At 40.9% G+C, this 13,198-nt stretch overlaps 2 protein-coding genes across 10 annotated transcripts in view; one reads left to right on the top strand and one right to left on the bottom strand.

Annotated features, from left to right (window-relative positions):
- Nucleotides 1–8,950, bottom strand: part of LOC103968593 (meiotic recombination protein SPO11-1) — a 13,560-nt gene extending 4,610 nt beyond the window's left edge. For 5 of the 9 annotated variants that reach the window (XM_065087350.1, XM_065087353.1, XM_065087349.1 and 2 more), the window contains exons 1-18: nucleotides 8,388–8,950; nucleotides 7,583–8,300; nucleotides 7,399–7,498; nucleotides 6,713–6,786; nucleotides 6,428–6,529; nucleotides 5,177–5,250; nucleotides 4,454–4,470; nucleotides 4,070–4,139; nucleotides 3,960–3,996; nucleotides 3,154–3,201; nucleotides 3,015–3,073; nucleotides 2,907–2,938; nucleotides 2,699–2,804; nucleotides 2,311–2,431; nucleotides 2,164–2,227; nucleotides 1,705–1,869; nucleotides 858–975; nucleotides 473–758 (exon numbers count right to left, since the gene is read on the bottom strand). In XM_065087350.1, coding sequence (XP_064943422.1) covers nucleotides 1,746–1,869; nucleotides 2,164–2,227; nucleotides 2,311–2,431; nucleotides 2,699–2,804; nucleotides 2,907–2,938; nucleotides 3,015–3,073; nucleotides 3,154–3,201; nucleotides 3,960–3,996; nucleotides 4,070–4,139; nucleotides 4,454–4,470; nucleotides 5,177–5,250; nucleotides 6,428–6,529; nucleotides 6,713–6,786; nucleotides 7,399–7,498; nucleotides 7,583–7,736 — 1,182 coding nt within the window. In that variant the 5' untranslated portion in view covers nucleotides 7,737–8,300; nucleotides 8,388–8,950 and the 3' untranslated portion in view covers nucleotides 473–758; nucleotides 858–975; nucleotides 1,705–1,745. Of the gene's footprint in view, nucleotides 1–472; nucleotides 759–857; nucleotides 976–1,704; nucleotides 1,870–2,163; nucleotides 2,228–2,310; nucleotides 2,432–2,698; nucleotides 2,805–2,906; nucleotides 2,939–3,014; nucleotides 3,074–3,153; nucleotides 3,202–3,959; nucleotides 3,997–4,069; nucleotides 4,140–4,453; nucleotides 4,471–5,176; nucleotides 5,251–6,427; nucleotides 6,530–6,657; nucleotides 6,787–7,398; nucleotides 7,499–7,582; nucleotides 8,301–8,387 lie in introns of those variants that run through there. The other 4 variants (XM_065087354.1, XM_065087357.1, XM_065087355.1 and 1 more) reach the window with 4 other exon arrangements.
- A 251-nt stretch (nucleotides 8,951–9,201) lies between these two features.
- On the top strand, nucleotides 9,202–13,109 carry LOC135595882 (oligopeptide transporter 3-like). The gene is made up of 6 exons (XM_065087345.1): nucleotides 9,202–9,778; nucleotides 10,489–10,586; nucleotides 10,844–11,413; nucleotides 11,500–11,755; nucleotides 11,959–12,141; nucleotides 12,226–13,109. The coding sequence occupies exons 1-6, from the start codon at nucleotides 9,278–9,280 to the stop codon at nucleotides 12,838–12,840; spliced, it is 2,223 nt and encodes a 740-aa protein (XP_064943417.1). The 5' UTR covers nucleotides 9,202–9,277; the 3' UTR covers nucleotides 12,841–13,109.
- The last annotated feature ends 89 nt before the right edge of the window (nucleotides 13,110–13,198 follow it).

Raw genomic sequence — 13,198 nt, 5'->3', positions numbered from 1 at the left:
CACAAGACGAACATCTTCCGGGGATTCAGAGTGGAAACGGGGGCAAGCAATGAAAAAAAAAAAGGTGCTCATAAAAAACAGACAAGGAAAGAAGAAGCGAGGGGCGTGGAATCGATGCGTGCCCAAAGAGCGAGACAGAGAGTGTGAGTGTGTTCGCGCGCGCGTCCACTTGTTCGAGAGTATTCACTCCTACTCTTCCTTGGGCAGCATGAAACTTCTACGTGTTAAACTATGCAAACGTGTAGCGACAAGATTAACCATTGACTTCTCAGGGGTATATATATATATATATATATATATATATATATATATATTCACCAAATTAATGTGTCCTCTTATTAATTCCTGTAGTCGTGAATAGGTAGGCAAAAAATATAAGATTGATGAGCATTTCCATGATTAGGGCATTTGTGCCAAAGAGAATTCTCGGGCCAAATATTTTCTTTTATGGTCATTTATGTACGTTTTTTACCTGAACGTCGACTACCGCATCCGGGAAAGCTAGTCGACCCTAAGTTGACTTGGACAGGCATGAAGGGGAGACCGGTCTTGCGAGGGCCACATGCAACTCTCCATTCTTGACGTGATCTGCCATCAGTTGGAGACTCAAGGATTAGCCATCACAGACTCCGGAGGCAATCCAACAACATATTTGGGCATTGGGTTCAATTAATTGGCTGCCTTAAGGCCGTAGCTTTTGCTGCTTTACTTGTTCTCTTTCTTTTGGATGACATGCTGATTCCTGCAGAATATTAAGCCTTGACCGCACAACAGACAGACAAGTGTTAGTGGTCGCAGTACGCTGATGGGGAACTCTTTTGCATAAACAGTAAGAATAATAGGGAATTCGATCTTACTTTATAGTCATTGCCTTCAGCGAGTGGCAAGTTGGATTCGTCATCTTAAACTATCACCACTATCACCAACTTGCACCATTTGCTGCTTCGTACTCCCAAAACTCATCCACATCTTGGCCTGCCAAAATCAACAAAGCAGACTTATGTTAGTTCAGAGAGAATGATGATTATTTAGTGCATGAGGTTCTTGTCAACAAGGAGTACGGGAGGATGTGAGCATAAAGGTTTTATGGCCTAAAGGAGCTTTGTCCTCCTATCTTAATTAAATAAACTATTTTATAACATTTTTTGACCGTTCTGCAAATTCTTTTTATACTCTTTCTATTTACAAATTCTGTAACTTCTATTCACAATATGATAAATTGATAATCTAAGTTAGTTATTAAATATTTATGGTTTCACATTTTGCCTTCAGCAACACTAAGTTGTTAATTGATTCAAAAACTGCTAGATCCAGTAACCTTTAATTACCTTCACTTTCTTGCAAAAGTGGTATCTGGTGATTTGCAAGTAAGATGAAGAACATCCTTTCCCCCCTCCCCACCCCTTTTTTTTTTTCAGATTAAAGCGAGCACTCAGTTTCCAAAGGACAATGATGTGATGTCAGTATATGATTCATAGATTCCAAGCATTACAAAATTTCAAGCATTTCAGGATGATCGATTACATGTTTCGACTGGTTTATGTTTCTCATTAGCTGTTTCTTCCCGCTGATGTCCTTTTATGACCCTTAAAATCTTGATTTCAAGCAACATGCATGTACATAACATAATCACATGATGCAAGAAGTTTCAGGATCGGCTATAGAACATAAGCATCATCAGAGAATTGTAATATGTAGATTCACCTTGTAGCCTCGAACTAATAAAATCATGTGTACAACAGAACCTATAGGTAACTTCCATCGTGAATCTTCGTGGGGATGTACTCTGATAAGAACGAAAGCGAGTTGACAGATAATGATTCGATCTCAAATTTTACTCCAGTTTGTAGCATGACTTCCAGCTCCATCCTGCCACCACAAATTTATTTTAGATGAGTTTGTATCAGGATGAAAACTGCAAATTCGGTGATCAATTCTCTAAATGTAATCTAAATATTAACACAAGAGCAAGACAGGTTTCAGTGCAGGTGGACAATGATGGCCAGACATTTGCCAATAGTATGCTGGTTCAGCAGTTATGAAATCTGCATGTGATTGATAATCTGATCTTTTGAATGGAAAAAAATCAATTTGGTCTAATAACAGGTAATAAGAACCACCAAAATCATAGAAATGTGACTTAAAAGGATGACAATAATAAACCTCCATTTTGGTGCTTCCTTTTGCAAATAGCATCTCAGCAGCATTGCTTCAGCTTTCTTCTTATCTGCAACTCACAGTTTGGACCTTTTACAGGTATCTACATTGAAGTAAACAAATGAAAGAGCAAGAGAGTATATTCAGAATGACCATCAGATGTCAGCTCGAGAAGACAGCGATCTGGAAGATGGTACTTCTGCAAATCTGAATGGAAGACTCCGAGCCAACTTATCTCAGGTACACGCAACAAATTGGCATCATACGCCATTTGCTTTAAGAAACAAAAGAATGATCATAAGCATTTAGATCAAGTGAAAGTATCAGTTAAGACAGTGTAGACTAGGAGCACTAAGATAAGCTACATTTTCTCCATGTGAGTGCAAAATGCAAAAATCAACAAAATTTTCCATTTCCCATTGTATTATGAAATACAATTTTCAATCGAAAGGATATGTTTGGTTCCGTTTACATCCCTAATAATAAAAGTAACATACTTGCTCTAACCTTTACATACATAAAACAATGAATGTGGTCATACCATGGAACCAAACCTATAGACCATCAGGATGTCAAAGCCATAAGGATCACAATCTACCAAGCAATACACTGGCAAATGCAGATGTTGTACAAGAAGGCACAAGAACCTGTGGCAAACATATAGTGGGTCAAAGAGCAGGTATTTGCATGCCAATGGCTTCTAAAGAAGGTATGCAAGTACAATCTAAAGCAGAAAACTCTGTGCATGCCTTCTTGTAGGGACATCCGGATAGCCTCTTCCCTGATCGAAGTTAAAAACATGAATCACTAATAATACATTGAGACATATAGTAAAGCTAAAACCAAGTACTGCTCACTGTAATGACAATGCAATGATTCCTCTCACAAAATCTATCATTTGCTAACCGCTGAAACACTGAAATAGGTAAAACAAAATAGCAAATGAGAACAGCTTGTTAAGATGAAAAGAAAAATAGTTGTCAGGGAAAGTCTTGCCTGATTCCTTCTCTACAACAATAATAAATCTGGCAACACTGACAATATCTAAAAAGATAAAAAGAAACATTTAAACCCATGCTCTACGAGCACCAATTAAAAAAACTTACTGGATGAATCCAGAAGATGATTAGGCTCCAGATATGACAAGGAGGTTTATCAGCTGATTAGTAAAAGAAACAACACTAAAAATAAATAAATATTTTAACATTACAAACATTGTCCAACATTTCAATAATCATCTGGAAGCTTTTTTTCCTAAAAATATAATCCTGAAAACCATAATTGAACAGACAACATTTAGAATGACCACCAACACAAATAAAAACAAACAATCAGCATTTTTTATGACGGCTTAATCTGTGTAAAATTGGCAAAAATGGTAGTGGGGAATATGCTACAGCTTAAATGAGAAAATTTAAACAAAACTGGTTGCCTTTTTTTGCTATCATTTTGCTTGCAATTCACCCTATTTTGAACCTCCGGACCAGGCTCATAGGCCTGTTTGTTCATACTTCCCAAAGCACACAACGTAGCCAATAAAATGTGACAAACCAAACAAGTAGAAGTGAAAATGAAAACTGCATTCCAGTATGCCTCAACAACACCTCAAACTGTATCGAGAAATCTCAAGTTATTCATATGGGGTCTATCATTAACATAATAGAGTACAAAAAAACATTTCAAGAGACTCCAGATTAGCTGATCAGTATCTAATCCTTACGAAAACATTAAGACACAGGTCAAGTTCATATGAATTAGAGAAATCAAATTGTTCAACCATCAATCTGATGACTTCCATTTACCTTCTACTTCTTCAAGACACACAGGAATAGGATAGACCTGCAACAAAGTCCAATTCTAATAAATTCATCAAGGGAGTAAACTTCATATTTGGATATGGAATAGAACTTACAGTGCTGGGGCTATTTATGCAATAAATCTTCCTACCAGCTTCTAGAAATCTCAACCAACCCATCACCAATCTGAGAAGAACAAAGTGATTCTCAAAAAGAGCAGGCATGTTTGTTTTTTAAACCAAAAATAGGCTTAAGGTAAAGTAAGCTTTAACACAAACTTATATTTCACTAGAATGATGAGCGTAAATGGGCAACAGGATAATATCAAGAACTTCATTTACAGTGATAGAAAACTAAGCAGGATGGTAACATATGAATGTTTGTGAGATTGATCATAGCTCTCTGAACTAAGTGTAACAGAACTTGCAGACATCAAAACTATAGGGTAATACAAAGAAAGAATCAACATGACAGTGACCAGTCCAAGTATCAGGATCTACCCTCTCCCTACAGGCACCTGCAAGAATAACAAGCATCAATTTAATTTGGAGCAATGCAGCAAACTGTAGAAGCAATCTAAAGATTATGAATGATGATTTTATGCTTCTATCGCAGAGTCTTCAGCTAAACAAAAAAGTAAAATTCACATGCAACTGATTTTGTCTTTATGTCCAGTAATACTATCGTCATATGAAGCAATTTCTTTCTTCAGTTTCTTTAGTTTTTTAATGTAGCAATAAGTTAAATTTGCACACTGCAAAAGCAACTGAGTCAAAGGTAGCAGTCAATGAATTAGATAATCCCCACAAGTAGCTATTGTGAGTTGATAGCTACTAAAAAGCAGGTGCTACGATTGAAAGGTTGGCTGATTTCTTAGAAAAATCATTAAATACTGCCACACTTCTCATTTAAAAGCCTAATTGAATCATTCTAATTTTCTGTTTAATGTGAAATATATTCTTAAAGAGGGCAAGCAAAGGACACATATGGAACAAAGAACAATGGACTAAAAGAAGTAGAATATGTGCAGCTAGTGTAGCTGGCGGTACTGGTCCAACAGCAGCACAGAAAACTAACAGAAGAAATAGAAGGCTAAAATGAAGGCACAAAATTGCATCAGGAAATGAATCAAATCAACAGAAGCTAACCAGCAAGAAGCAAAAAGCAATGGCAAAAGAGTAAATTATCCTAAACCTTAAAAATAAGTTCATAGAGTATCATACCACATTGAGATGCTGACGGCTGCACTTTAAGAGAATGCAAATGTTGTTGATTGCCCGATCAACAACTGCTTGCTCTGCAATATAACAATATTTAAATGCAAAAGTATGTGTTTTGTGTAGCAGGTGCTCACCAACTTATTATGCATATATAAACCAATATTTGATTCCTCATATAAAATCTGGAAAGTGAAAAAAAAAAAAAAAAAAGAACACTGTATACCTTGTTGAGGATATCAACATTCAGCTCACAACCAAAATCAATCTACTTCCATGAGGACAGCATGATCACAAGAGAAAAAGGGTTTTAACTAATCAAGCAGCAGAATATGTTCATGTTTTGAGCTTACAGGGTAAATGAGTGGCCCTGATCTTTCAACAAATAATGTTGATGGGAGACATGATAAATATGAACTAGTATTATAAAGTTGGCACTTTGCTGTGACATGGAAGTAGACATTGCATTGTCATTTCAGAAAATGTGGGAATATTTGAAGAAAATTTTGGATCAGCAAATTCAAGAATTTTCTTAGCATCCAATATGGGTCACACCACCTTCAATGTGAAAATATTTTAAAAATCATGATGTAAAATCAAGCCTATGTTTACAAGTTGTCATACTTTATGTTCACAACTCTGTATAGCTGTAGCAGATATGAGAATTCCTTTAAGATTTTGCCAATTGATTCTTCAACACACCAAAGATATTCCCTGTGCCTTTAACCAAATAAATCATGCAAGTCTAAGCTATGAATATGCCCATCTATTAAAGTCGATGATATGCATGCCACCATCAATCAATTATTAAATTCGTTTCACAAAGTTCATCATGTTGAAGTACTTGTGTTACGTTAACCAATGTTGAGGTCTACTGATCAAGCACTTTCATGGATCACATTTTAAGTGGAAAACCAGATGTGTCGAACACAACATAATTATGCAACAATTGGTAGAGTCATTCGAAAAATTGTAGTAATGCTAGAACAGAGTACTTTAAGTTATATGTAATACAAGACAAGTAATAACAGTATTGTATGCAACTCGCTGTTGCTACCGAAGTAGCAGTTTCCTAAGTTCAAATGTCTGATAAATGAAGTTGCCTTGAAGATGTGATCTGTAGTCTTCTCCATTAATGCAATAAAATAAACGGATGTTTCTGAATAAAAAAAGCTGTTAAAATGAAATGAATAATTAAACATTGTATCTATTTTCAGTCTGATATATTTTGTAAGGAAGTTAAGAGGAAAATTCTACCCAAGAAAAGAGCGGGGTGCATGTAGTAGATGTCTCTCTTCGATCCATGTTTGTTTTCTTGTAAAAGTTGCTGTATTATTAGCAGCACCCTAAACAAGACAACTAAACAAAAGGGAACCAGAGAATCAATTAATATAATACAGTATGTTTGACTTTGCTAAGATTATAAATAAAGAAAGAAAGAAGAAGAATTAAAAGAACATAAAACGTGCAGAATTTTGTACACCTACGTGAGATGACAAAAACCAATTGCAGTGGAAGGAATAGACATGAAAGATACTTTACGCAATCTGTATGCATGACTTTCCCTCTCGACCGAGATTATTTCCTTGCCATTTGGTAAGTTGTCACCGCAAGTGCTGCAGTGCGAAAAAGTGTTGAAAGCAATATGCAGAAAGAGCAAGAGGGAGGAACAGAAGGTATGGAAACCAAATAATGGTTTGATAGAGAAAAACACAGGCTTACATTTTGCCACTGTTTCAAACGAATGAAAGTGACTGGAGGAAACAATGAGTAAATAAATTAATGTGATGTGCTATGACAATTAGGTGTACCACATCTGAACTGTTTATCAATTAATTCCGAGTCTTCATACAACTATTAATACGACAAGTTACCCTTTCTTGAATTGAGAATATCTCCATAAATCAACAAAAGATATTGTGAAATTACTAGTTCTTAATCTTCGGTTCTGCCCCAAGAACAAGCCGGTTTGTCCCTGAAAAGAATAGATTCCTAGACTACCCTAAAACAATCGCACCACCAGATAACTCTAGGTCGTTATTTAGTTATAATCTACACCAAAATTGTAATATGCGCAAAACCATAACAGCGAAGAACACCCACAAACTAGTTAAACTGAAATCTCGATAAAACCCATCGGAAATCGGGCAAGAATATGAAGCTATAACTTCAGGATGGACCGCAATACGAGGTCGAATACAAACGATCCGCAGGGATGAGAGGATGACCAGTTTCCAGAAGGATCGTGGCAGTAGTTCCTGTACCGATCGAGGGCAACCGAAGGAGGTCGATCGTTGCTGAGATCCTCAACGAGAGACCGGACGAAACCTGCGGGGAGAGAGAGGCATCAGAAGCCGATCTAAAGTAGAACGAGGCAGAGAAGAGGAAGGATCACTCTCGCGATCGATCGACCTTTGATTCTTTGGAGCAGATCGGATGGGCTCGAACTCGAAACTCTGCCTCCCGCCATTCTCGTCCTTGCTTGCGCGAAAGAAGGTACAAATGCTGCCAATAAAGAGATCGGACGTGCTTGGGCGTCGATATCAATCCAACGGCCCACGTTCATCTTACTTCCCCGGCTTGGAGAAATCTGGACCGTAGAATTTCAAATGAAAACCTTTTTGGGCCAACAAGATGGGCCGTGTCCTATGTTAGTTGGGTCCCAACTAAAGGCCGATCAACAATTTGATTAAAGATTAATAAGTGGAACGGTATTTATCTTTAAATTACAGTATCTCTATTATCCTACAGAAAATAAACATATAAAATAAGACAATGTACCAAAGTGGTATTAGGTAGACCTACAAAGATGGATTTCTAGTTTTCTAAATATATGAATTTTGGAAGATTTAGAATTATTAAAAAGAACTAATGCCAATACATCTCTTTCGGTCAAAGGATCCTTTTGGCGAGATGAAAAGTGAATCCGATCCAATTATTATGCTGATCCCTATTGGATCAGATCAATCAATCATTGAAGAGCACATATACTCTATTGACTTTTGAGCTGTGCATGATTGTTCGAGGAGTGAAGTGGCAGCTTCTGCGGACATTTGTCCACCGAGCAGCTCCCGGTAGTGAGGCTATAGCTTTTAGCTGCTTCTCCCGTCTTCCTAAGCAAGGAGGAAGGCTGCATCAACCATTTACTACGATCATTGAGTATTGAACAAGCAGAGCAAGGCTCATCGAGCAGTTATTTACTAGATAAAACCTTCACCATTGCCAGGCATGTCTGCTTGTGGGAGAGGCACTGACCGGCTAATAGATTCCAGACACAGTTGGCATAAGAAATTGATGATGAACTCCCTTTGGGCAACAGTGACACATGCGCTAAGAAGGCGAGTAATCTGGCGCAGCAGATCTGCTGTTTCGACACGAACAACGCCATGGCGACCAAGTGCAGACCTTCGCAGCTTTCCCCTTTTTCTTTTGCCTCTTCGATGAAGAAGGCGAGAAGACGGAGACCCGCGGTCAGAGTCAAACCACCAGGACCCATAGGTACGGTGCCCCGCGGGCGCAGCGAGAGCGAGAGGTGGATCCGCCGACGTGGCGTGGCCACGTCGTCGGGTCGGAAGGGGCCACGGCGTGCCCGGGTGCGCAAGACCGACCGTCGCAGCCTCGCGCGCCAAGGCGAACGCGTGCCGTCGTCGCGCTCCACGTGGCGCCCACGCTCAGCCGCAGCGGCTGCTGAACATGCGCCGCTTAAATGACTAAACTACCCCTCCATTGGGTGATCTGCTGCCCCCTCAGGGTCTCTCCGTCCCAATTCGTCGCTGTCATCCTCTGTAAATCCAATTCTTCGCTGTCGTCCTCCTCAAATTCGTATGTATCCAAGCTTGGATTTTTCTGGAGACGATAGTAATGGATGAAAAGCTATTGCGACTTGGTGGTAGGCGCTGTGAGGAAATTGACTTGTCTTCTCCGATCGAGTCCCATCAACTCCAAATCAGGGGTATATTGGTCATGAAAGTTGTATCGCCTCGAGGTTGACGCAATCGACTTGGTACATATGAATCCCATGCTTGCTTACTGCGTCCGTCGCCTGCCTTCGTTCTACGGCTCGTACATTGCCCATCCCTTCGCTTCTCTCCAGAGTTGCGCTCCCCGATGGCCTCCAAGGGCGAGAACAAGGGTGGTTCTTCCACGGCGGAGGAGGGGGAGGAGGTGGAGAGGTGCCCCGTGGAGGAGGTGGCGCTGGTGGTGCCGGAGACCGACGACCCATCGCTCCCGGTGATGACGTTCCGGGCCTGGTTCCTCGGCCTCACCTCCTGCTCCCTCCTCATCTTCCTGAACACCTTCTTCACATACCGCACGCAGCCGCTCACCATCTCCGCCATCCTCATGCAGATCGCGGTTCTGCCCGCCGGCCGTTTCATGGCCTCCGTGTTGCCCGACAGGGAGGTCAAGGTGTTCCGGAACTGGGGGTTCCACCTCAACCCCGGGCCCTTCAACATCAAAGAGCACGTCATCATCACCATCTTCGCCAACTGCGGCGTGTCCATCGGCGGAGGAGATGCCTACTCCATCGGCGCCATCACGGTGATGAAGGCCTACTACAAGCAGAGTTTGAGCTTCCTCTGTGCGCTCATTATTGTGCTCACCACGCAGGTAAGGAAGAATGGCACGCTCCTCCTCCTTGTCTCACTCTTTCACCTTTGCATGTAGATTTCCCCATTTAATTTCCATATCAGACTTCATGATTTCCACTGTGCTTGCGTTTTTCATCTTCTGTTTCAATTTAATCGGAAATAAATGGAACATATAGACACTGGCAAATTCTGCCTCTTGCTTCTTTCTTCTTTCTGTGAATTCGACCCCTTCTTTTCTGCAACATATCGTATTATGATCCCCATATTTGTATCTTCTAATATACTGCAGCTTTCTTGCAAGCTTGTCCTGTGCTTCTCTCACCTCTAAGCTTTTATTTTCTCACTTATCCGAGGACTGTATCGAAGTCTTTTCTTCTCTCTTAAATGCTTGCTTTTGGTTGGAAAATCAAAAGATTCCTCCTGCATGATGAGAGCCATAAATTTTCTTGGTCCCTCTTTGTGTACCTTTGTTTTCTAGTGTTTGTTGGACCGCTGAGCTTTTACTTGAAGAATCTTTCTCAGACTGTAATTTTCTTCATCCATAGCCGTATAATGTGCAGATGTGAGGTCTGATGGATTACTGTCCAATACTTCAAAATGATCTATTTAAGAAGAAAAAGAAAAATTTTGCATTGAAATAGCAGGAGAATTCAAGTCATTTATTCTGTTTTCTCATTTAGATTTTAGTTGGTACTTGAAACCAAATCTATGTGGTTCTTACTTCATCAGATACTGGGTTATGGATGGGCTGGAATGATGAGAAGGTATTTGGTGGATCCCGCTGAGATGTGGTGGCCTTCCAATCTTGCTCAGGTCTCCCTCTTCAGGTCAGATTCCTATCAATCCAATCCTTTCTTCCAGCTCACTATGCTTTGTCCCATGGTTCCATGCTCCTTTTCCCATTGGCGAAAAGGAGGAGAACAGAACTTGTTCATCTGATGGTATCCGAACCATCTCGATCACAATCATCTAATTGGAAGACTTGTTAACTACGTTAATGTAGAGAACCTTGCAACGCACAATTATTCTCATTAACTAATGACAACTGAGGCCATGAAAGCTCACCATTCAAAACTTACTGCAGAGCTTTGCATGAGAAGGACTCGAGATCCAAAGGGCCAAGCAGGATGCAATTCTTCCTCGTGTTCTTCGTAGCAAGCTTTGCGTACTACACATTGCCGGGCTATCTCCTACCCATACTGACCTTCTTCTCATGGGTGTGCTGGACATGGCCTCGAAGTATTACTGCGCAGCAGATCGGATCAGCTTATCATGGACTTGGAGTTGGTGCATTCACGCTTGATTGGGCGGGGATCTCTGCGTACCATGGGAGTCCTCTGGTGACGCCATGGTTCTCCATCCTCAATGTGGCCGTCGGTTTCCTCATGTTCATCTACATCATCGTCCCATTGTGTTACTGGAAGTTCAACACATTTGACGCGCGCAAGTTCCCCATCTTCTCCAATCAGCTATTCACTACGACAGGGCACAAGTACGACACCACCAAGATACTGACGCCAGAGTTTGAGCTCAACGTCGCTGCATACGAGAGTTATGGGAAGCTCTATCTCAGTCCTCTTTTTGCGTTGTCGATAGGGTCAGGGTTCGCAAGGTTCACAGCGACCATCATCCATGTTCTCCTCTTCCATGGAAGGTGCGCTTTGAATCTGCAATTTACTCCCTTCTTCGATTCTTTTACGAGACATGAACTGCTTTGTTTCACTTGCTATCAATCTGTAGTGACATCTGGAGGCAAAGCAAGTCTGCCATGAAGTCTGTGAAGTTGGACATCCATGCCAAACTGATGAGGAGATACAATCAAGTTCCTCAGTGGTGGTTCCTTGTTCTACTGGTAGGAAGCATTGCTTTGTCACTTATGATGTCATTTATATGGAAAGAGGAGGTGCAGCTGCCTTGGTGGGGTATGATATTTGCTTTTGGCTTGGCTTGGATTGTCACACTTCCCATTGGTGTCATTCAAGCAACCACAAATCAGGTATACAAACCTTCACTAAATTCTGGAACTACGGATATCATATTATAGTGCCAATAACCCAATGCATTGTTTACATAGAGACCATATGCATATGTGAAAAATACATTTCTCAAGTAGCCGATGAAATCTTTCATATTGCTACATGAATGAATATATGGAAAGCACTCAATTGTAACAAATGCCTTCCTTGTGATGGGTTGCAGCAACCTGGATATGATATCATAGCGCAGTTCATGATTGGATATGTCCTTCCGGGCAAACCTATCGCCAACCTGCTGTTCAAGATATATGGTAGAATCAGCACCATCCATGCCCTTTCCTTCCTTTCAGATTTAAAGCTTGGCCATTACATGAAGATTCCACCTAGGTGCATGTACACAGCTCAGGTGATCCACAAACTGCACTAAAAGAACATTATCAAAGGGATAGCAGTGTCTATATCTGACTTTTTTGGTTTTTCTTTCTGTCAGCTTGTTGGAACTGTTGTTGCTGGAGTTGTGAACCTTGGGGTGGCTTGGTGGATGCTTGAAAGCATTGAGAATATCTGTGATGTTGAATCACTGCACCCTGATAGCCCCTGGACCTGCCCCAAGTATAGAGTTACTTTTGATGCTTCTGTCATATGGGGCCTTATCGGCCCGGGACGCCTATTTGGCCATGGCGGGCTGTATAGGAACCTGGTGTGGTTATTCCTCGTTGGAGCTGTCTTACCTGTTCCGGTGTGGGTATTGAGCAAAATCTTTCCAGAGAAGAAGTGGATCCCTCTCATCAATATACCTGTCATCTCTTATGGCTTTGCTGGAATGCCACCTGCAACCCCAACCAACATAGCTAGCTGGCTCATCACAGGGACCATCTTCAATTACTTTGTTTTCCGGTATCGAAAGGGCTGGTGGCAAAAGTACAACTATGTCTTATCTGCAGCTTTGGATGCAGGGACAGCGTTCATGGGTGTGCTGCTGTTCTTTGCTCTTCAGAATCAGGATCACAATCTGAAGTGGTGGGGCACAGAGCTCGATCACTGCCCTTTGGCATCATGTCCAACCGCACCTGGGATATCGGTTGAAGGATGTCCGGTCTTCTAACTACGAGCTCGAGTATCGGTTCACTCCTGTGAGGGAGTTCACTGTTAGACAAACTCAATCAAGGTCTTTGGATGTGCATTGTCCTTTTAGACTTCTAAAGATGCTTCACAAAGTTTAGCAATGTCAAAAACAAGCTCCAAGAAATGTGAGTTTGAAAGGTATTGAATCAAGCCATATCGAGGTTGTCTTCTGACCTTTCATCAGCTTGTGAGTGACTATACCAGTGTTTGGCATCGCAAATGAAACCCAGATCAGTACACCTTATTCTATACTGTAATGCTTGGTTTGATCCCTTGACTGCTGTTCTCTATTTGGTATAGATGTCTGGCTTTTGACAGTGAAATGTGCTTGGCTTTTG

This window comes from Musa acuminata, chromosome BXJ1-10 (assembly GCF_036884655.1).
Source record: "Musa acuminata AAA Group cultivar baxijiao chromosome BXJ1-10, Cavendish_Baxijiao_AAA, whole genome shotgun sequence".
Classification (NCBI taxonomy): domain Eukaryota; kingdom Viridiplantae; phylum Streptophyta; class Magnoliopsida; order Zingiberales; family Musaceae; genus Musa; species Musa acuminata.
Note: the sequence above shows the minus strand (reverse complement) of the source record. Positions and strands in the feature narration are given on the sequence as shown.

Bases quoted from the DNA above. Each gene is read 5' to 3' on its own strand.
- LOC135595882 (XM_065087345.1), top strand. From the start codon at position 9,278: ATGGCCTCCAAGGGCGAGAACAAGGGTGGTTCTTCCACGGCGGAGGAG. The intron at 10,587-10,843 runs GTCAGATTCCTA...AACTTACTGCAG, and splicing joins GCTCAGGTCTCCCTCTTCAG to AGCTTTGCATGAGAAGGACT. The intron at 11,756-11,958 runs GTATACAAACCT...GATGGGTTGCAG, and splicing joins TTCAAGCAACCACAAATCAG to CAACCTGGATATGATATCAT.